At 40.1% G+C, this 24475-nt stretch overlaps 1 protein-coding gene across 11 annotated transcripts in view; it reads right to left on the bottom strand.

Annotated features, from left to right (window-relative positions):
- Positions 1-204: 204 nt before the first annotated feature.
- atp8a2 (ATPase phospholipid transporting 8A2) overlaps positions 205-24475 on the bottom strand; it is a 49291-nt gene continuing 25020 nt past the window's right edge. For 8 of the 11 annotated variants that reach the window (XM_088401778.1, XM_088401783.1, XM_088401781.1 and 5 more), the window contains 16 exons: positions 24194-24332; positions 24062-24126; positions 16436-16608; positions 15408-15591; positions 13824-13934; positions 12842-12916; positions 11687-11809; positions 11362-11440; positions 10467-10528; positions 10243-10299; positions 8404-8511; positions 5190-5278; positions 5000-5104; positions 1881-1910; positions 1344-1435; positions 205-1210 (listed from right to left, as the gene is read on the bottom strand). In XM_088401778.1, coding sequence (XP_088257904.1) covers positions 1116-1210; positions 1344-1435; positions 1881-1910; positions 5000-5104; positions 5190-5278; positions 8404-8511; positions 10243-10299; positions 10467-10528; positions 11362-11440; positions 11687-11809; positions 12842-12916; positions 13824-13934; positions 15408-15591; positions 16436-16608; positions 24062-24126; positions 24194-24332 — 1587 coding nt within the window. In that variant the 3' untranslated portion in view covers positions 205-1115. Of the gene's footprint in view, positions 1211-1343; positions 1436-1880; positions 1911-4177; positions 4209-4999; positions 5105-5189; positions 5279-8403; positions 8512-10242; positions 10300-10466; positions 10529-11361; positions 11441-11686; positions 11810-12841; positions 12917-13823; positions 13935-15407; positions 15592-16435; positions 16609-24061; positions 24127-24193; positions 24333-24475 lie in introns of all 11 variants that reach the window. The other 3 variants (XR_015863605.1, XR_015863606.1, XM_088401780.1) reach the window with 3 other exon arrangements.

The following is a 24475-nucleotide window of genomic DNA, read 5'->3' as shown; positions in this document are numbered from 1 at the left end:
TATATATATATATATATATATATATATAATTTTATACATTTTTTTTCTGATCTAACCAGTTTTTTTAAGAAACCATAATTTTGTCCCACATTTTCCATTCGCCACATAATCCATTAGGTGTTCACATGACTCGTACAAGACGGCAATTGTGAGAGGCCGCCAATCGCGTGACTCCTTTGGGGCCGAGAAGAAGCAGCAGACGCGTTTTTGGGATTGATTCGATTTAATGATTAGGCCTGGGACGGACAGACAAGACAGACGGACGGGACAATCCGTCCCCTCTCTACAAGCCGCCGTTGTCGCATTCCTGAAGCAGAGCGCCGTCCGCACAAAAAGACGTCACATTCACAAAAACAAACAAAAAGATGTAAAATCCGCGACGAGCCCCAGAAAAAAATAAAATAAAATCCCTTCTTGTTGTTTTGGATGCATAAGTAGCGCTTGTTGTGTGAAAAGCCGTTTTCAGCCTACTTGTGTGCTGAATAGTCTTCCTCATGAGGACTAATAAATGGACAATTCAGCACACTAGTAGGACATGGAATAACTACTCAAAACGACTTGCCAGACTAGGTCAAGTAAAACATTCCTTCTCTAGGACTTGTGAGTACAAAAAAACAGACCAAAAAAACAAAAAAAAAAACAGTAAAAAAAAAAAAAAAAGTCTAGTGTAGATGGCCAAGATAGGAATTGAGGCGATAAGGGAGATGGATGCTCCAGTAGTCGGATGGGGTGAAAGGGTTTTGGGGGGGGGGAGGGGGGTAGAGAGGTCGGGGGTGGGCGGGGGCCCGAGCGTTCCGCCTCAGTCGCATCCCCTGTGGTGTTTGGCAGCGCTCGGAATGGAATTCATCCGTGCGTGTTTATTTGGACGTGCCCCCCCCCCCCCCCCCCACCCCAGCCTCCTCGTTCCCTTCTGATGTCGGCATGTGATGACTGAATTGCGAGGGCGGGGCGGGTGGGTGGCGGGGGTGGTGGTTTGACACACACACACACACATGCACAGGCGGGTACAGTGGAACGCAGCAGCCAGGCTTCCGGAGCAGTCTCTGACTTTTGGCGCTCGTGTAAATTATTCCGGAATAATCCGATATTCCTCCGAGATCCTCCGAGTTCAGGGGTTAGATGCTGGGCCGCTGGCGGGTGGTGTCGTACGAGCGCACCACCTGCGATTGGGACACCACGCCGTGCTCCTCCTGGGAGAAGGCGTAGCCGTCTGCGGATGGATGGGTGAGGGTGGTCGGGGAAGGTAGGGGGCGGGGTCACGCGGTAATGGCGCGTCGACGGAGCAGACGTTAGCGCACCGATCCGGCCCGATGGGCAAGGTCAAACACGCGGCGCGTACTCACGCGTGACGGGCTGCTGCAGCGAGTTGGAGCGTCCGATGCTGGAGGGCGTCTTCCTAAAGACTCTTGTCAGCAGATGGGCACGTTCGTTTAGACTGCGGGCACAGGACAGGAAGGAGACGTTTCAATTCCAAGGTGAAAGAAGGGAGGGGGGAGGGGGGAGGGGGGGGGGCAAACACTTAAGCGCTAACTATTGACTCTACTGGGTCAACATTTATTCTGTTTACTGTTGCAGAAAGCAGGTCGGACGGCTCGGCGCACAGCGAGGCGGTTTAACAAAAGTGTCCTTGAGGACCACGAGTGAGATATATACTGTATATATATATATATATATATATATATATATATATATATATATTTTTTTTTTTTTTTTTTTCAAATATTCTGCTGAAATGGGTCAAAATTTACCTACCGTATTTTTCAGACTATAAGGCGCACCTGATTACAAGCTGCACCGACGATTTAAAGGAAATGTTTTTGTCACGCATTGAACTATAAGTCTAAATGGGAGAATACTGACCCAACACAAGAGTAACATACCTGATGGCGTTTACTAGCGGAGGGTGGCCCCTAGTGCAGAGTAAAATACCAGTTCAGACTCAAAAGCAATACTTTGATAGTGTTTTTCTTATGTCACCGTTTGTTTACAAGAAGAGTGCCTCCTAGTGGCTAGTAAAAAAAAACTACACTGGACTATAAAGCACAGGGTTCAAAGCATGAGGAAAAAAAGGTGAGGCTTATATTCAGACATTTACAGTTATTTTTGGTAGTCAATTCAACTATGTACCGGAGTCTCATCTGAAAATTATGTCAAAACATATTTTGACTGACCAGCAAAAAATACTTCAAAAAAAAAGTTTCAAAAGTTGCTCTAGATAAAGTACACTTCTGATTTTGTCAAACAAATTTAACAAAAACGCTTTGAGTCACTAAAATGTCGTTCCAGTGAAAATCAATAACCATGCATAGTTAGTTCGCTTTTCTTTGCCTCAAAAATATCGCGCGAAAATATTGAATGTCGGAGTTTGCCTCTGACATCATTAAATTTCAAATTTGTCACTTTTTCGGTCACTAGGCGCAGTAGAAATATGGTCGTCCCCAAACAGCAAGTCCACAGTGGACTGTACGTCCTTGCCCCCTCCCCCCAACTCTCTAAGAAGAAGACTAGACCCTCTGTGTGAAGACCACACGCCGTCACGGCTCCTCTCCTCTCCCGTCGAGCAAAAATAACGAAGCGCCTCGCTCATATTAACACCCCCTTAGAACGCCTCGTCGTCACGTCACCGCCGGGGCCGTGAACGTGTACCCCGTGACACGGATGAATGGAGCTCTATGCACCAAAAACAAGAAAGGTTTCCTGGACACCTTTAAATCGAGGGAAACTCAGAAGTCTTTGGCTAAAGCAAATTGATGTCTGTCCGCGCGAAATACTTCAAAATTCTGTAAAACGTCATTCCGATGAGCTTCAATGATTGCTTTGGCTTTGTTACAGATTATGTCGAAAGATGCGCTCAAAAAACTAAAATGGAGACAAGATTGAATATCTCAAATGAATTTGGCGCAACTGACAGCTACACATTTCTAACACAGCAACGTACAATTAGCTAGCTCATCGGAATGGCATTTAACCGACTTTTAAAGTTTTAATCCCCCAAAAATGTGTTTGCAAGTTGTAGTGATAGCTAGCTAGCAAGTTAGCTAGCCAATTATACGTGTAATTGTTGTTCACTAGTTAGCTAGCTAGCTAGCTATCTCTACACCTTGAAAACACATTTGGGGGTAGTGGTGAAAAAAATCAAAAAACAAAACGCCATTCCAATGAGCTTCCAAAGATTGTTTTCATTGTCATATTTTTTTACTTTTAGATGAAAACTACAACAGTCGGTAAAACGTCATTGGAAATAGCTTCCAAGGATTGTTTTGCTCTGGTTGTGCCAAAAGATATGCTCCAAAAACTAAAACAGAATCAGTATTGAATACCTCAATTTGGCAAGCTAGCTACCTAGCTAACCCTACTTCGAAAGAGTTCCATTCGAAAGAGCTTTCTTGGATTGTAGTAAATAGGCACAACTGCTAGTTACCTTTTTCTACCACGGCGTACGATTGGCTAGCTAGCTAGCTAACAAGCTCCACATCTCAGAAACGCACTTTTCTAGATGAAAATGTTAAAAGTCTGTTAAACATCATTCCAATGATTCTCTCGCTTTGGCTTTGTTACAACTGAAACGCCAGTTAGCGCGCAAGCTAGCTGGCGGCTAGCGCCGCCCTTGATTGTGCGTGCTATTTTTATTCTCCTAAAGTATCAAAGATGTCTTTTGCAAAAGCCAAGAAAGCTTTCCCGGGAACGTAAACGAGTGAGTCTCCGTCCAAAAAAAATGGTGTCCGCTGAATCGAAAACATAAAGGATGCGCGCCATTTCAACTCCACTCGAGGGGATTTCCCTCCTACCTTTCCACATCTTTTCCTATTCTACAAACACAGATGTGCTTTTTTTTTTTTTGACAATCTGCCGCCCGGCCGGACGCTATACTGTAACTCCTCTCATTCCGGATGATGAGTGGCGAGCTTCCTCGCCTCGTTTGAATCTGATGAAAGCGCACCTCAAGTCTCTGGGGGGTGGGGGTGGGGGGGTTACGCTCTTACAGAAAGCGGCTTGTGTTCGTATAAAGAAGCGTTTGATGGGAGGGCCGCTAATTGACATGTAAGTGCAGCGGCAATCTGCGTAGCCGACGTGTTAACGACACGTTTCGGGATGTCGGAGCCAAAGGCTTCAAACTACTGCTTACTTTCTAGCACCGCTACACACACCACACACACATAAAAGTGTATCAACACACCAGGTCCGTGCAGCAGGTCAAATTGGTCCACCTAAGAAGCGTTTGGATTTTTTTTTTTTTTTTTCATGAAGGGCATGCAGAAACAAATGAGGGTGAAAGGTCATTAGAGGTCAGAGTTCACACAGTTGACATGCGGGAGCTACTACCTCCGCGCAGCCTCTACACGCTCTCGGCCTTGTCTTTGGTTCTGATGATCATGATGAATATAATTAGAATGAACTGAAGTCATTCGGCATATATTTGCACGCTTGACTTGGACTACACTAAAATGAAAAGTAAACATAATATACTGCTCGTAACAACAAAATGGAAAAGGGATTTAAAAAATGTGTTATATATGCGTTATAAAAACAATGAAACGAAATAAAAATGAAAAATAAAATGTTAAATCTAAATGAAAAAAAGCACAAATAATTTCACAATACACATAAATACAAGAAATTACCAATGTGACGAGTAGTTTAGTTGTTGACATATACCAAATATGAATAACAAAATATTAATAACCAAATAATGAATACAAATACAAATTATATATATATATATATATATATATATATACACACATATATAAAAAAATATATAAATAAATTATATTATAAATTATAAAATAATAATTAATTAATTAAATTATTATTAATATAATTATTAATTAAATTATTATTTTTAATTTTATTTTATTAATTAAATTAAATTATAAAATATATAAATTATATATATATATATATATATATATATATATATATATATATATATATATATATATGTATGTATAAAAAAATGAAGAAAAAAAAAAAGGATAAACGAGAGATGATAATGTACCTGCGTCCACTAGCGTCCCTTAGCACAGCCGCACCGGGGTCAACGGCGCGCGCCTCCAGCTCCTGCACCTCCTCCAGCAGCGACTTCCTCACGGAGCGACGCGTTCTGCCGACAAGCGTGGTGATTGGTTCAAATACGTCAAAAAAAAAAAAAAAGTGAATTGTTGATCGTATGGGTACGCTTGACTTACGCCGCCCAGACGAAGTCCTTGAGTAAACATACGGCGGGGACCAGGAGCAGACCTAACCAGAAGTACCAGCACTGCATCACGCTGCCGGCCTGCAAGGATGACACACACGACACTTGTTTACAAAAAATAAACGTATTGGAAAATTTCCATATCACAGAAATTTGCATGAAACGGCTGCTTTGAACCAGAATGGTTGACATCCTGTTCAATTTTCCGACTTCCTGTTTAATTTCTAGCGAGACTTTTTCGTGCAGTGTGTTGTAATAAACATGTTCACCAAATTTCATGTTGATTGATGAAACTGGTGTCAGGGGCTAATTTTTTATAGCTTTTTCCTTGCGCTGGAATTTGTCCATATTGGCTACTTCAAACCAAAATGGCCGACTTTCTGTTCAATTTCTGGAATGGGTTCTTGAGGCTTTTCTGTGCAGTGTGTTGTAATAAACACGTTCACCAAATTTTATGTTGATTGATGAAACTGGTGTCAGGGGCTAATTTTTTATAGTTTTTTCCTTCCGCTGGAATTTGTCCATATTGGCTACTTCAAACCAAAATGGCCGACTTTCTGTTCAATTTCGGGCATGGGTTCTTGAGACTTTTTCGTGCAGTGTGTTGTAATAAACATGTTCACCAAATTTTATGTTGATTGATGAAACTGATGTCGGGGGCTAATTTTTTCAAACTTTTTACCTGTGCTGGAATTTGTCCATATTGGCTATTTCAAACCAAAATGGCCGACTTTCTGTTCAATTTCGGGCATGGGTTCTTGAGACTTTTCCGTGCAGTGTGTTGTAATAAACATGTTCACCAAATTTTATGTTGATTGATGAAACTGGTGTCAGGGGCTAATTTTTTATAGCTTTTTCCTTCCGCTGGAATTTGTCCATATTGGCTACTTCAAACCAAAATGGCCGACCTTCTGTTCAATTTCGGGCATGGGTTCTTGAGACTTTTTCGTGCAGTGTGTTGTAATAAACATGTTCACCAAATTTTATGTTGATTGATGAAACTGGTGTCAGGGGCTAATTTTTTATAGCTTTTTCCTTCCGCTGGAATTTGTCCATATTGGCTACTTCAAACAAAAATGGCCGACTTTCTGTTCAATTTCGGGCATGGGTTCTTGAGACTTTTTCGTGCAGTGTGTTGTAATAAACACGTTCACCAAATTTTATGTTGATTGATGAAACTGGTGTCAGGGGCTAATTTTTTTATAGCTTTTTCCTTGCGCTGGAATTTATTCAAAATAAGCTACTTTAACGCAAATTGGCCAACTTTCTATTCAATTTCTGGAATGGGTTCTTGAGGCTTTTCCGTGCAGTGTGTTGTAATAAACATGTTCACCGAATTTCATGTTGATTGATGAAACTGGCGTCCGGGGCAATTTTTGGAAATAACTTTTCACTGGAATTTGTCCAAAATGGCCACTTCAAACCAAACTTCAAACCAAAATGGCCGACTTTCTGTTCAATTTCATGCATGGGCCTTAGAGAGTTTTTTCTGCGCCCTGTTATGATCGACATGTCCATCCAATTTTATGGTGATCTATGAAACTGGTGTCTGGAGTTCATTTTTTCAAAAAAACTTTCCAGTGACCCTCATGTATCCTTTTTCACGACAAAACCGAACGGTCATCCAACTTTTCGAGACCAGGCTCCGCCGGCGTTCGATAGCGTTGGCAAAAAAATGAAATAAAATGTTGCATTATGGCAGTTTCATATATCTGTTTCTGATCGGGGCTCATTTGGACCAATTACTGACTCGGAGCTGGAACTATCGAGTCCACATAGATGATTTGGTCCACCCCCTGGAGAAAGATGGGATGAAGATGCGGAAAACTATGAGGAAATATCTCTGGCAAGACTTGGAATAAAAAATGATAGCGAAAACTCATCCAACTTCTTGTAGTCTTTTGAGTTATTAGTCACAGTTGGGACACAAATAAAACACGGACTTGGACTCAAGTTATTCCAACTCAATACAGAAATACCAAACTAAATATGTGTTGTTTTAGGAATGTTATCGTGAATCATCTTAAAATATAGAACAACAACGAAAAAAAAAAAAGATAAAAAGAAAAGGAAAAATAAATTAGGATTGGTTGTGGCGTGGGTTTCGTCTGACGGGTCGGGCCGCAGCAGCTGCTGGGACATTTGAGCGCATTCCGGATCCCTGACACAAATTGAATTAATGGGCTGCGAGGGAGCCCGGCCCCAACGGTCCATTCGCCCCCCCCCCCCCCCCCCCCCCCCGTCTTTCTAATCCCGACGACGACTCTCTGGGTCACCCCGTTGCCCCTCCGCAACGGCAGCCCACCCTCTTAAGTCAACACCTCCGCAAAGGGCAGTAAAAAAATCGGGGGGTGGCGGGAGGGGGGCTCGGGTGACAAGCGGCAGGTGCGGGACGCCTGTCCCCCTCTTACGCCCTTCCCTGGGGGGCACCCGACACGGAACACCCAGGAAGAGACTCTCCATGAGAAGCTAACTATTCTATTACTACTGTTAGCTAAATCGTACCGCGGCTAACTCCATTTTCACACTGCACTTAGTCGTCAAAGTCCGAAACCGACAGCTGTGATTTCTCTTTTTTAAAATTATTTAATTCATATAAATGCATCCCAATATGATACAATTTTATGGCTTAAAATCGACATTGGTTCAACTCAGGTAAAGAAATTATTTTATGATTTTGTACGCTAAGAAAGTGTTGAAAAAAATATTTTTCCGGTCATTTTGGAAGAGTATGATTTTACGCAGTTATAAAGGATACGATTTTTTAAAAAATAATCCTGCGCAAAATCCCACAATAATAGCTAATTGAAAATCAGTTTTAACTTGCTATTAATAATGTGTGCAAAAAATCTATACATATTTTGCTAAAACGCAACTATTAGCTGACTTGTAAGCGACTTGTAGATTTCTCTTGCAAAACTTCAGTTTCACGAGTCAGCATGCGAGTCAAATAACCATCGCCGATTTGCGATCACATGATCGGAATTCTACTTTAAGAAAAAAAGTCAAAATCTTACAAGTATCAAAACAGTTGCTTAAAACTATACACTTTAAATCTTAACAATGTTCTCTGACCTGTATGTTTTCATTAAAAAAAACAAACAAAAAAAAAACACAATTTTTCTGGGTGCGTTTTTTGCGGAACTGGAACGGATAAACGCCATCCCCATTGATTTGAATGGGCAAATTTGCTTTGAGTTCCTTACCTGGCCCAGCATGTCGGGGGCCATGGGGAAGGTGGGCCAGATGGCCGAGTAGACCCCGAAAAAGACCAACCACAGGAGCATGCTTCCCCACACGGCCAGGTGGGAGAACTGGACACAAGAGGACGAGGGGGTAAAATAGCGAAAATGGTCCACCGTCTCGATATAGACGCGGGGGCCCCTCGCTCCGTGATGTCCCGCGAGGGGACCCGGCGTCCAATCGGGTGATAAAAGCGAGCAAAAATGTCCGTTGCGTTCCGGTTTCCGCGCTCAGCTGTTGGCTGGCACGTCGTGTGGAAATGCATCCGGCGCGCCCGCCAAATTTTTGGCGGCTCGGCTTCCGTGTTCACGGCGCGAGTAATGCGCTGGCGTCCGCCCCGCGGCTGTTTAGCGTCAAACGTGTCGAACATCCGATCGGTTCCACATGTCTCGTGATACGGGAGGTGTCATTATATTCAATTACGGCAGTGAGCGGGCTTGAGCGTGCGCCATTTTTTTTCCCCCAGATATTTTTGCGACCGAAATGAAAATCGGGTCGTTAAAAAGAAAAAAAAAAATGACGAGAGACGCAGATTATGTTGACGCGATTGCTTAATTATTATGACAAAAACAAGTATTAAATAAATGGATGAGATATTAACCCAAGATAAAGAGATTTTTTTTTAAATGAAAAAGAAAAAAATATATATAAATTTAAGGAAATATGTTATTTATTCTTTCAAGCCATAATCGCCAGGAAATTTCATATTTTTAAAAGACGTTAAAAATAAGTACCAGGAAAGAGTCTGATATATTAGGCAAACACTAATTATTCCTTACTCAGGGGTTAATAAAAATCTGGATTTTATTCATTATAATAATTATTTAATAATTATAAATATATATATAAAATAATTAAACCGGATTTTATTAATTAGAATAATTATTTAATCATTATAAGTAAATATAATTATAATAAAATCAGACTAAGATTTTTATTAAACTACTAAAGTTTAGTATCACAAAAAAAAAGATTATTAAAGCTTCAAAAAGTCGTTTTAATCACAAAACTAATATTTAGGATAAAAATGATGAGAAAAGTTAATTTTTTTTTAAAGAAAATAGAAATATGAGAAAGCAAAATTTTAAAAATAGAAAGTAAATTATTCTAAGATAAAGCCAGGTTTGAAAAAATGAAAACGTTCCTAAAGATAAACAGGGGAAAAAAAATTGAAAAAAAAAATCCAGATTTTTAAGATTAAAATAATCAATATCAGGAAAAAAAATCTATAGGGAGAAACACGCAATCGAAATCTAGATTTTTTTTCTTAAAACAATAGATATGAGGAAAGAAAATTAAAAAAGAGAAGGTAAATTATTCCAAGATCAAGCAAGGTTTAAAAAATAAAGAAATGTTTCGAAAGATAAAAAGGAAAAAAGTAGAATTATTCTCTCTAATAATAACCACAAAAAAAAAAAAAAAAAATATATATATATATATATATATATATATATATATATATATATATATGGACACTTTTCCCTCATAATTTTGCCATTTTATGTAAAGTAATTTAAATTTAAACACTTACTTTATATGACAGTAAATCTGTTAAGTTATTCGACCCATAAATACTGTTTTGCATCTTTACTTTAATAATTAGTCAAGACTTTTGTTAATATAGCTTCATCACTGTTTTCTGCATTGTTCCATATAAGAAAAAAAAAAAAAGTATCTGGAAAAAACATTTGTAAGTGAACTGCGTTTTTTCCCCGTCGGCGTTTCCTTCCACTTGTTGGCCTTTCAATACGAGCGTAATTCATAGCGGGTGGATGGGGGCGCGGGGGTCTCCAGGCGCTTACCCTGGTCCAGGCGGTGGTCTCCATTCCAGCTTTCAGACACACTGTGACCACCACGTACTGCACACAACAAAGCGTTGACAAATGCTCAAGATGGATGTCGCGAAAATGCCTCCGAAAATCTCCCTTGACGTTTCGGGGAGGAAAAAGTTCGATTGTGTCTCAGACGGAGACTGGGGGGTCCAGAGGATAGTGTAAAAAATAAAGGGGGGGGGGGGGGGACTCACCGTGTACACCATGTTTCCTACAAACAGGTAATCGTTGCCCTGACCATTTTTGAAGGGCGAATCTGTGCACACACAAATACATTCAATCACTTTTTACAGCGGGTTTGTGCAATAATTGGTTTCGATTTCCTGAGCCTTAGTTTTTTTTTTTTTAAATGCATTAAGAGTATCTGAGTAAACGATTAACATAACAATACACACAATATAAGCCGACGATTAATTGAAGAATCGACAACCAATCGGGAATTATTATTGGCTAGTCGATTAATTGTTTCGGTTTTCCTCAACTAGTGGTGTCCCGAATCAATTGAGTAACGGAAATTCGTCGATTATCAAATTGAAAGGAAACTGTTTTAAAATGGGTCCAAATCCTCCGCTTTCAGTCTCTCGACAATAATAATTCAAAATAAAACATTGCTTTTACTTTGGAAACTGATGACTGAAGCACAGTAATTGAATCGAGTTTCAAAAATGTTCGTAATCGTCGACAATACAACGTCAAAGTTTTTGTGTGATATCGCCAGATAGTTTTTTTTTTTTTTTTACTAAAAAGCAAATTAACATTATTATTTGTTTAATTAACAGCAATCTGGGAAAAAAAAAAAAAAAAAAAACTTGTAACATTTTATTGCAATGTATTTGCTCATTTTGCCGATTATTTGATTAATCAATGGAATAATCGATACAATAATTGAAAAATGATCCTTTTTATCTCTTTTGCATTTCCTGCACTGAAATAAAGAACTAATTTTATATATAGATAAAAACTTTTTGTCCGATTCATCAATTAATCGACAAACTAAACATGGGATCGCTATAAAACAAATGGCTGTCCGGACTTTTGTCTATAATGGCATTAAAGTGAAGGATGAAAATATTTTTCATCATCACTCACCGTGCTCTAACATCTTGAGAGGAAACCAAAATAAAATAATCGAGTGAATCAGTGCGTTGATACAGTGGCCCCAGAACACCTGAAAACAAACACAAACACACACACATGAATATTGAACACGCCGCCGAAAGAAAGACGTCCTTATCCTGCGCATGTGACTCGCCCCGGGGGTCGCCATGGAAACGGCCCAGCCCCGCCCCCCCCTGGACACTTTTCTTTACTCACCGCGGCGGCAAACAAACAACGCTCGCCAAAACCTTGCGAGACCCCGCCAAGTGTGTGTGTGTGTGTGTGTGTGTGCGTGTGTGTGTGCGTGTGCGGGTACCTTAGTGTTGAAGCCCTCGGCATTCTGGGTGATCCGGTAGAGTTGCGGGAAGCGCAGCATGTTCTGCTGGCTGCACGGCCGGTCGAAGATGCCCAAAGTGAAAGGGGGCAGGGCGGTGAAGATCTGGAAAACAAACACACACACACACACACACACACACAACATAATATGTACAAAAAAGTATGGAATTAAATGTTGTTTTTTTTCCCCAAGAAAAGTCAAATTTTTCCAAAATGCATGAGTACATGGAACATGAGTTTTTTTTTTTTTTGTAGAAAAGATCCAAAAATAAAATAAAATCTTTTATTTATTTATTTTATTTTATTTTTTTTGTTTTTTTTTGAGAAAAAAATTAGTGGAGTTATCACAACTTTTTCAATTCCGATATGATAGATACTAATACTGCAGATGGACTGTCCGATACCAATATCGATACGATATCAGAATAATACATGGTTTTATTTCATCTTTAAATTATGAATGTTATAACTTAATATAAACAATTTTTACCGATTTTGGATGATTAATCCGATTTTTTTGGGAGGGGGCTAAAATCGGAACACTAGTAGTAATTAAGGGATGCAAATTAACGATTATTTTAATAATATGTCAATATGTTGATTATTTTGTGGATTCATCGAAAAATCGGATTTTGAAAAGACATTTTAATTTCCGTTGCTTTACTCAAAAATCGGATGTTGTTTTAAATTGATAGTGCAGGAAACTACGGTGGCCCTAAAGTGCAAATCATCAAAATATGTTTTTGTTTGCATTCTTTTCCTTATAGTTTCCGATTTCAATATGCTGTTGTGTTTTGTTTTTATTTGAGTATCGTTTTTTTGTCGTGTTTTTTTTTTAATCGCGATTCATTTTTCTTTTGTTTGTGATATCTGATTTGCATGTTTTTGCTAACTTTTTGGGATATACTTTTTGATTATTTATTAGTTTTTTGTGTGGAAAAAATGAATTATGTTTCAGTTACTATTGACGAGCCGAAATTCATAGTAATTGGACAATTACAAAAAAAAATTTAAAAAATAAATACTAGATTACTCATTGATTATATTAATTGATACAATTTAAAAAGTTGTGATTACTAGCAAAAAAAAAAAAAAAAAGTACTATTCTAATCTTTACAACCATTTTTTTTCTCACCACATTGTAGAGGCCAATGCACCAGCGCTCAAAAAGGATCTGGCCGGAAAATCCGTTGACGAAGGCGAACCACAGCTGAAAACAACACAGAATTACGGCCAATCAAAAAACACGTGTCATGTGACATTTCCAGGCACATGACATCCAGCTGCCACAAAATCGACTTATATTGCGTTTTACAAGAATACTTTGCTACATTTCCAGTTACACATGTTGCTATGGCTAAAAAGCGAAGCGTGGAGAGTCTCTGTTGTGATTTTTATTTTTTCTAATGCGCAGTAGCTATGTTATTGTATAACTTTGTGATTGGGGATGCTCTCCCACCTTTTGGCCTGGAGATAAACCAATATGGGAGATAACACACACGCGCGCACACACACGCGCACACACACAGTGGCCTGCCATGAAAAAAACTGCACCTGCTGGCATCCTTAATGTCAGACAGGCAGAGAGGCTTTGGGGAGGGGCACAGCTGACAGACCCCCCCCTTTTCCTAACAGACAGGCAAGGGCAGCTGACCTCACAAAGTTAAGACCTTAAAAACGGGAGGGGAAAAAAAAACAAAAAAAACTGTGCCCGCAAACACTATAATTGAACAATTATTGTAAACGTATTTGATAAAAAAATATATTAACACGAAACAAACCCCAACATTGTCTTTAAGTTAAAACAATGTAGCGGTATCGGCGTGGTAGTATCGGTACATTCTTACGCCGGCAAACGTTCGACATTGCCGCATTCTTCGATAGGGTCGTGTTTGTTTTACGCTTCTAAAACGGAATTTCGCCACAAAGAAAAAAAAAAAAAAGGCGCGCACACAATGCCGATTGCGGCCCGACGGAGCCGAGGTCTCGGCGGCGCCTATCTAAACATGTAGCCTGCGCATCGGAGACGGAAAGCAGACGCCGGCGGGGCACCTCGTCCATCACTGTCAAGCGTGTGGGGCAACAGCTGCACAACGTCTCTGTCTGTCTGCGCGTACCTCGATGATGTAGAGCACCACGTTCTTGTAGAAGCAGTAGAGGATGCACTTGGTGACGCGGTTGTAGCTCCACGCGCCGTGCACCAGCAGCAGCTTCTCCAGGTACGAGAACTGACGATCACACGCCCGCATTAATGACGCGAATGCAATGGTGTATAATCAATTCCATTCAATGCCAAAGACGTTTTTTTATGTTTGTTTTGCGGGTATTAGCGAATTGATTTTACAATCAAATAAATCCCAATTGCAAACATTTCCATGGCCCAAATCGGGTCAAAATTGACACAAAGGGCTTGAGTAAGTCCTAAGATAATCAATGACTTTAGATAACGGAGTATTATTAACTGTAGAACCTAAAGTAATCTATTACTTTAGCTATCACTGACCTAAAGGAATCAAGCCCTTAATTTAGCGATTTTATAATCAAATAAATCCCAATTGCAAACATTTCCATGGCCCAAATCAGGTCAAAATTGACACAAAGGGCTTGAGTGAGTCCTAAGATAATCAATGACTTTAGATAACGGAGTATTATTAACTGTAGAACCTAAAGTACTCGATTAGTTTGACTCTTACTTACCTAAATGAATCAAGCCATTAATTTAGCGATTTTACAATCAAATAAATCCCGTTTGCAAACATTTCGATGGCCCAAATCGGGTCAAAATTGACACAAAGGGCTTGAGTAAGTCCTAAAATAATCAATGACTTTAAGTAACTGAGTACTATTAACTGTAGAACCTAAAGTAATCTATTACTTTAGCTATCACTTAAGACCTTAATTTAGCGATTTTACAATCAAATAAATCCCTTTTGCAAACATTTCGATGGCCAAAATCGGGTCAAAATTGACACAAAGGACTTGAGTGAGTCCTAAGATAATCAATGACTTTAGATAACGGAGTATTATTAACTGTAGAACCTAAAGTAATCGATTAGTTTGTCTCTTACTTACCTAAATGAATCAAGCCCTTAATTTAGCGATTTTACAATCAAATAAATCCCAATTGCAAACATTTCCATGGCCCAAATCGGGTCAAAATTGACACAAAGGACTTAAGTAAGTCCTAAAATAATTACCGTTGCTTCACAACGGTGTTTTAAATTTAAAATGTTACGATGTAAACCATATTAAAAGAAAAATATTCCCAACGTCTTTCCTGCACATTTTTATACCTTTGTGAAATAGCTCCAGGGAGCCACTAGGGCGGTGCTAAAGAGTGGTTCTAGAGTTATACCTCTCATTTTATCCAACTAGCTAGACTATGAGCAATATGAGGAGGAAAGCGCAGGCGAGTGTCACCATGATTGGCAGGCAGATTGTGAGACCAACCCTGGGGGCTTGCGAGATTATCAACAATGTAAGATGACACCAAGGGTGTGTGTGTGTGTGTTGTGTGTGTGTGTCTATATCACACTAACAAGATAAACTGCCATTAAGGGCTTAAGTCTATTTTATCTGCTCTGGGAAATTTTAAAGCCTGATGATGATGGAAAAAAAAAAAAAAATATATATATATATATACAGTGTGTGTGTGTGTGTGTGTGTGTGTGTGTGTGTGTGTGTGTGTGTGTGAGACTGACCTGCGCAATGGAGTAGTCGGAAGAGTTGGTGGCCTGCATGCCCTCGTTGCCGCTGATGCCCACGCCCACGTGCGCCGTCTGGATCATGCCCACGTCGTTGGCGCCGTCGCCGATGGCCAGCGTGATGGCCTTCACGTGCTTCTTCACCATGTCCACGATTTCGGACTTCTGCAGCGGAGACACCCTGCGCTCAAGGTATACAAAAAAAAAAAATTACAGCTCGTTCTCTACCATTGAATGCCGTTGACGTCGAAGATTCATTTTCACCGAGCTTGCGGTGAGTAAGTGGACAACATAAGTGGTTTCTAGTGTGTGTGTGTGTGTGTGTGTGTGTGTGTGTGTGTGTGTGCGCCTCAGGTGCTCCTCCACCCTCTTGACCCGTTTGCATCAGCGATCCCGTGTGGACAACCGGTTCTGTCTGTCCGCAGACAAAGACAAGGCTCCATTACGCGACTCTTCCCTTGAGGGGCCCTCTGAGAGCAGTCAGGTCAAAGGCGAGATGCAAATCTAAAACCCCCATTTTGAATTGGAAAAAAAAACAAATAAACAGACCGCAACGCAAACGATATGCTAGTTAACCGTCCAGCATGAGACACTAACCTATCAGTCCACATTCGCCACCAAAATGACATAAAACGTCATTGAATTGTTTTGTGTTGTTGTTTTTTTGTTTTTTTTTTGCAAATGGCAGCCATTTTGGAAGGAGCGATTAAAGCCAGACAATAGGAAGCCGGCGGTTTGTTTGCAAGGCCTCGGAGAGCACGAGTCCGGATACTGCCTGGAAATGCAACGAGTCAATTACCTCCCTCCTGCCTGCGCACGCACACACACACTTACACGCACACATAAAAGACGAGTGGAAACTCTTTTGTTAAGCGTTGCAGCTGCTTGTGAGTGGAAACTTCATGGGGGGAAAAAAAAAGGGGAGTGGGCAGGAAGTAAACATTAACAACCGTCTCAGATAAATATATGATGAAAGCCCCCCACCCCCCCGCTTCACGTTACGGATTCCCCCGATGGTGACCCACCGGCAGCAGATGACCGCCTTGCACGACAAGGCCAGGTCCAGGAAGGCCTGACGCAGCTCGAAGGACAGCGCGTACTTGAGCGTCTGCCCGTCGATGATCAGCGCCAGCTCGTTCTCCTTGCGCAGGGAGTCGCCCAGGGACGAGCAGTGGGCCGTCAGGGTGGACCGGGTCGCCTGTGAACAAAACAAAAGATAGCGTTTTACCCTTCAAGACAACCGTTTCCCCTTTCAGACTCAATACCGATATTAGATATAGTACTGTCCGATACCAATATTGATCCAGTACGATACCAGCAGGAATGATAAATGCTTGTTTTTGGTTTTTATATGGGGTGCCCCGATAAAAATGTTTCACTCCTGTTGCGATATCAATATAGAAGCCTTGAGGACTGTCCGATATTGATATCAATCCGATATCTGCAGGAATCATACACATTTTTCTTTATTTTTTAAATGGGCTGCCCTGATAAAAATGTTTCACGCCTGATGCGATACCAATATAGAAGCCTTGAGGACTGTCCGATACCTATATCAATCCGATAGCTGCAGGAATCATACACATTTTTCTTTATTTTTTAAATGGGGTGTCCCGATAAAAATGTTTCACTCCTGGTGCGATATCAATATAGAAGCCTTGAGGACTGTTCGATATTGATATCAATCCGATAGCTGCAGGAATCATACACATTTTTCTTTATTTTTTAAATGTTTCACTCCTCGTACGATACCAATATAGAAGCCTTGAGGACCGTAAAATACCGATATCAATCGAATATCTGCAGGAATTATACACATTTTTCTTTATTTTTTAAATGGGGTGCCCCGATAAAAATGTTTCAGTCCTGGTACGATACCAATATAGGAGCCTTGAGGACTGTCCGATACAGATATCAATCCAGTATCTGCAGGAATTATACACATTTTTCTTTATTATTTTTAAGTGGCATCCTGATATAAAATTTTCACTTCTGGCACGAAAATATAGCATCTTAGATTTATGTCTGATGCCAATATTGATCCAGTATCATCAAGAATGATACATGCGTGTTATGATTATTTTACTGAGGTTTTTCATTACAGCTTTGTCACTTTCTATACAGTAATGATATTGCAGCTGAGTGAAAATGTTTCACTCCTGGTACGATACCAAAACAGCAGCCTAGAGTACAGTCCGATACTGATATCAATCTGATATCTGCATGATACATATTTTTCTTGAGGTTTTGTTTTTTTACAGCGGTGTCACTGTACGTTTTCACTAATGAAGTAATAACAATATAGTATCTTAGAATACTTTCCGATAACAATATCGAGCCGATATTATTAGGAATGATACGTGACTTTTTTTTTTTTTTAAAGTGGCGTACACGTGAACACGCGCGTTTTGCAGCACACACACGTCGACACTTTTGAGTGGGAGAACTGTGACAACCTGTAATCTCCTGTTAATCCCTTCATTATGTTTGTGTTTAGCTTTTAGGGGGGGGGGGGGGGGGGGGGGGGTAGGTGAATGCAAACAGGAATTCCGGCATACAAAGAAAAACATACAGCCCCGGGCTGAGAAAACATGAGCGGGAATATTTGGGGGGGGGGTACATGCGTGCGACTGTTGGGGAAGGCAAAGAAAGAAAGGCTGCATTGTTCATGTAATTGTGTTGTGTGTGTATTTTTTTTTTAGGCGTCTTTCAGGACCTCGCCTGATTTAAATTGTCAAGAAAGGAAGTGAAGAAAAAAAATGTTCTAGCGGCTCTACTAGTATAAAGATTCCGACTTAATTACTTAAGACTTAATCACTTATTATTGAAGAACTTTAGGATCTAAAGTAATCAATTACAAGCCCTGAAGTAATTGATTACATTGGTAATTTGTGACTGTATTTTCACAAGAATTTGCCTAAAATTTGCAAGTGTAAAAGTAACTGATTGCTTAAGAACTAAAGTAACTTTAATTACTAACGCGAGTGATTACTTAAGTACATAAGTACCTAAAGTATTACTTTAGTACATGATTACCAAAACTCATCAATTACTTGATAAGATAATTGATTACTTTCATATCAGGCATTTTTAGAACCTCCTTTTAGCCACAAAAAAAGTGAAAATAAATAAATAAATATGTAACTGGATTGTATGCTTGGATTCTTAAAAAAATATTTCAACTGAGAAATATGAATTCAGCAGCAAAATCCACCTATTTTTGATCCGTTTCAGGAGGCGGCCATTTTGCCATTTGCTGTCGCCTGACATCACATTTGCTCGCGCGCCGACCAATCACAGCTTGCGAAGGTCACATGACCCGACTCCAAAACCATCTGATTTTGCCATTGGCCGCTATAATCTCTGTTACGTATATGACAATTAATAGTGTATGACTTTTTCTGGAAGACATTGTGGTTGCCACGGCAACCGGCGTGCCCTACAGGAGCCCCTTTAATAGCCCCATAATCCCAACGAGGAGCCCATTAGAGGGCTTGTTTTGCGCTGTCGTTAAAATAGCTCCGATTTCTCACGCTTTTGCCCGTTAAAGACGTTTGATGTTGAATTTTCGGACATCCTGTGCGTGTTTGAACGCCTCCGTTCAATGGATTAGCCCAAGGTGTAGTGAAAGAAAAAGTTTCCGGGAAATTCCTCCATCTTTGAATGTATCTAAAAAAAAAAAGAAGCAAAAATTCTTTTCTGTAATGCCAACAATAAACTCCGCCAAGACTCACGTTGGCACCAAAACAAACAAAGCGGTCAAAAGTCCGCCGTCGCGCTTTCTTGCGCGGATCAAAGGCGAGACTGCCCGACTAAGTACCTTTCCCACGCTAAATTACCGCTTATTTTTAGACGCCTCTCCCTTGAGGAAAAAGTCTGCCTCACTCATTTGATTGCAGCCTTTTTACTTTTCTTTTTTTTTTTTTTTAATCCCCCAAACTAAATATTGACTTATCGCATTCATCTGAGCTTGAAGAGGCTGGAAAAGCACACATACGCACGCACAATCTACCCTAAATTTGATCAGGCTTATATTTGGACGCCTAAATAGGCCAGACACGGAGGCGGGTTTGGTAGCGTTTGGATGCCAACCAACATTCTTTATTTGGACTAATACAACACCAACGCTGATACCAATAACTGATACAACTGCGAACATTACCGCTATGATACTGTTGCTGGTATCATTAACAAGGGACAGTGCCGTTAGATTGATACGATGCCGATAACGCTGATACCAAAAGCCAATGCACTGTGATAGCTTGGCTGGTATCAATAACATGGGACAGTGCCGTTAGGATTGATACGATACCGCTAACTATTACTGATACAAATAACATACTGTAATTGATACAGGACTACTGGCATTGATAACCTTGGATGAGTAAAAACGTTGCTATCACCGATACCCTTTATAAGACCTGTTGTGATGACTTTCTTTGGACAAATATAACACCAGTGCTGATACCAATCGCCGATAGGGATGCGCGAGTAAAAAATAAGTTTGAGAGCCACAAACTGATACTGACAAAAAAAAAATGAGACTGAATATCATCATACAGATACCAATAATTTGATATTGGGGATGGGTGAATCGTATTACTAGCAAGTATCAATATTGGGTTGTCATCTGATATTATTTCAAGGTATCTGTACTCACAATGGCAGCAGATACTATTATTGGCTGCTCTTTGGTAGAAATTTTGTGCAGCAAAAGAACTAGTGATATCAGTACTTGGTATCAGTAATCAGAAAATACAATAAAAAATGCTATATTGTAATATGCAGGTCCTTAAAAAACATGTCACTGTTTTTTTGGAGTTGAAAATTTGTGTATGAAAAGTCCTAGAGGTATCAGTACTTGGTATCGGTGAGTTCATGAACTAAAATTAAAAAGGCTGTATTGTAAAATGTAAGATCTCCTATAAAAAAAAAACATGTCACTGTTTTATTTTTTTAGGTGAAATTTTGTGTATCAAAAGTACTAGTGGTATCAGAACTTGGTATCGGTAAGTTCATAAAATATTAAATTCTGTATAGTAATATGTAGGTCCTTCTTATAAAACCAATGTTTTTTTGGTGGTGAAATGTTGTGTATCAAAAGTACTAGTGGTATCAGTACTTGGTATCGGTAAGAGTTGAGCAGTCATGTAAACACACACAGATTTATAACGGTGATGAAAGGCCATGAAATGCAAAGAGGCCTCCATATTTATACGTACAGTGTGTATACAGTGTAAGTGCGTGTTTGTGTGTGTAAGGATGATTAATGGCCTTTGAAAAGGATTGTGGGAAAATCGGAAGAAGTGTCTGTGGCATCTGGGCTGGTGTGGGACATGTGGCGCTAGCGGCATTAGCCCAGCGGGCATCGCTAACGTCAAGGCGCAGGAAGAGGAGAGCGGATCTCAAGTGCGTGCGCGCGCACGTTTTACACATAAACACGTGCACGCACGCGCGGCGTGGTGCCGTTTCCTGCGCGGAGACAAGGCGCTGACAGATGTGGACTTGCTGCTGCGTTCGAGGAATCTGCTGCTCCGATTGGCGTTCGCACCGATAACCACGCTGAGAAAGGTAGCCTCATAAGTAACGGAATCATTCAGATCAGTGATACCAATAATGATGATATTTTTTTTTCCTTCATTTTGATTTTAAGATGAGGGATTTGGACGAATGACATGATACCAATATTGATATTGAGGAGTGCGACTAACGATACAAGATTAAATATCAGCAATTTTGGACGCTCCCGATGCAAAGTATCAGTATCAATGCTGATACGGCCTGATTTTTTTTTTTTATCACAGTATTGGTGGAATTGGTATCAGGGACTACTCTGAAAATTGGCCTTGAAAAAAAATAAGAGACAGCAATAATTGGTGATACCAAAATGATATCGAGTAAGAGAGGTTGGTATTTTTTTATGCCAACCAGCACACATTTTCAAAGAGTTGATGTGATATCATATAGAAGAGAAAGGCTTATTTAATGGAAATTTAACGTTGTCAAAAGTGCTCATGGTATTGGTACTTGGTATTGGTATCAGTGATTAGCACAAACAGCGATTACTGGCTGGTATAGCTGATACCAAAAGTAAATACTAACCTGACCTAACATGACCAATATCATTACACATTAAAAAGTGGTTAATATCACTGTTAGCAATTCAATACAGAGTATTAGGCTCACATTAATGATACCAATATTGATACCAAGTACTGGTATTGGTGCCAATTTAAAATTATTTCGGAGTTTCCAGTACTTGGGACAAAGACAATACAATTATTGGAAAACGGCCATGATTACAGTATCACGTGGAAGAGGATGGTATCACTGATACTTTGAGAGGATCTCACACATGAGGTGTGACTGATGAGAAGCAAGTTCTGGTTCAGGTCACACTTTGAAGTTATTTTAAGTGGGAGAAGTGTCACATACGCACACAACGACAAGCAAAAACCTCATCAGGAATCGCCCTACTTTTTTTTTTTTGGACGATACCAAGCTAGCAAACACAGTTAGCCAAATTCAATTTGGGATAATCCACTCCGAACACTAATTCAATAGACGAATCTGCAGCTAAATATGGCTGAGAAGCAGACGGATTTTTTCTTTTTTTTGGTAAACAATGCTAACAAAATTTTCATTCGCAAAGGCAGCACTTCATAGAGAACGTAACGTAAGGGCATATTTTCCAATTGTCAGTTTTACATCAAAACCCAGGCAGGTTTTTCAAGCGCTAGGATCCAAAAGCGTTGAGTCACCATTTTTGTATTTTTATGAGCTAAATATTAGGTTGTCAGGCAAGACGCTGGCAGCGCGCGCCGCCATCCGTCATCTGTGGAACAACCGTGATGAAGTGAGAAAGTTGTGAATGTAAACAGAAAACGTCTTGATGTACACTTTTAGCACATTGGGGCTATAAATGAGGCCTCGCACGCTATTCGGTGCAAAGCTTTTACTTTTTATGAGTCCTGTGTGTGTGTGTGTGTGTGTGTGTGTGTGTGTGTGTGTGTGTGCGTGTGTGTGTCCGTGTGTGTGTGTGTGCGACAGACACGACAGGAATCAAAACATTCAGGGCAAAGCGTCACACATGATGGCATCTTGGATTACGCAAGCAAGACGAGAAAACAAAACAGATAATGCAAACGCTGTCATCCGGCAGATACGGGTGATACAAGGAGACAATCATATCAATACTTTGATTCCAGTTTTTATATAAATAGCTGATATGCAACATTTACCATTGTCATTAATGACAACAAAAACAATAAGTCAGAAAACCTGTTATCACCGTTATTTGCTAATGATATGAAATTTAATATGGATGGTATCGCTGATATCAATACTGATATATAGACTATTAATCGATATCAGTTTTGACAAACATAAGAGGATGCAATCACATACATCAATACATTATCAATTACCAGTATGAAGCTTAATATCAGTGGTATCGCCATTTATAGTACTCAAAACTAATCCGAACTTTAGTATGATATAAACAATATAAAGTCACTTACACCAATGATTACCAACGATATTACAAACTGATACCTAAGAGTGTCAACTTTTTCCACTTTCAATACAATATTAACATTGAAGCCAAGAGCTGTCTGATACTAGCAATGATCCGAAATGATACCAGCAGTAATGTTTTTCATTTTATATAGGGGTGTCACAATACAACTTATTCTACTTCTGATATTGCAGCAAAGTACTGTCCAATAATGATATAAATTAAATATCGGCAGGGATGATCCATGTTTTGTATGAAATGTTACAAGAGATTTGATCATATTTGATAGATACTATTCTAGCAAAAACAACTGTAGGAATGAAAAAATATGACTATATGAATAGTAGGAATATAAGTCTGAAAGTTACTTCTTGTATGTGAATGCTAAAATCATTGATTGATAATGTAGTGGATATAATCTGATACTGTTTAGTTGGTTGATATTGGATATTTGTCCAATATCAACATCAGATTGTGAAAACTGATACAAAGATTAAGGATCATCGTTTCAGATCGAAACTAGATTGAATCTTGACTCAGTGAAGTGATACCGATACCACATACCGATACTGCTAGAATATTGGACACATAAAACGTCAATTTATGAAACTTTCTTGCTGCAGCGTAGCACCAACTACTACTCAGGAGCACTTAATATCAGATGCTTTTTAACTAAGTACCCGGTAGCTAATACAGCCAGGCATCTTGAGTCACCGATACTTTCAAAAAATAAAACAAAATATCAGCCTGATACCTAATGGTATTTGTGGATCCCGACTATAAATAGTTATATTGTGACAGGAAACCAAGTAAAGTGAGCGCTGGCTATGAAATATAGGCATAAATATCAAACCTTAGAAACGTTGGTATCAAAGTATCAACATTCCAGTATCATCCCACCAATCACTCGCAACCCAACAAAGAGCGATGGTTAAAAGCCTGGTCGGCTTGCGTGTGTGCGCAAGCGTGACAAAGACAGACGGAGCCGTCTCCAGAACTCCAGGGGACACCGGAGACTTTAATTACCTGTGAGCGCACAAAGCGCACCGCCCGCCCATCTGGACCGCGCCCCGGTTCCCACGGCAACCGTACACAACGCCGAGAGAAAAGAGAGGACGAGCGAGGTGGTACTCACGTCCAAGGAGTCCTCGTTGACGACGATGAGGGACATGCCGTGCGTCACCAGGCGGCAGGAGTAGCCTGAGGACCACGCGTCCACGTCGAGATGACGCCAAAGAGAAAAACGCTCGGCGATATCTCCTCTTACCGATGTTGATGGCCGTCTCCTGCTTGTCTCCGGTGAGGACCCAGATCTTGATGTCAGCCCGCATCAGCGTGGCGATGGTTTCGGGGACGCCGGCCTGGAGACGATCTTCTATGGCGGTGGCGCCCAACAGTAGCAAATTCTGGGGTAAAACAGTGACGATACCAGTTATACTTAATTGATATCACATGTCACAAAAATGGTAAAACGTTTATATGAGCAACAAATCCTGAAACCCAGCCTCTTATTTATTTGTGTCCACTGTCCACTACAGTGGACATTAGT

This window comes from Hippichthys cyanospilos, chromosome 19, assembly GCF_059441005.1.
Source record: "Hippichthys cyanospilos isolate Australia breed blue-spotted pipefish chromosome 19, RoL_Hcya_1.0, whole genome shotgun sequence".
NCBI classification, from domain to species: domain Eukaryota; kingdom Metazoa; phylum Chordata; class Actinopteri; order Syngnathiformes; family Syngnathidae; genus Hippichthys; species Hippichthys cyanospilos.
The sequence above is the reverse complement of the archived record's forward strand: the minus strand, read 5'-3'. Positions and strand labels throughout refer to the sequence as shown.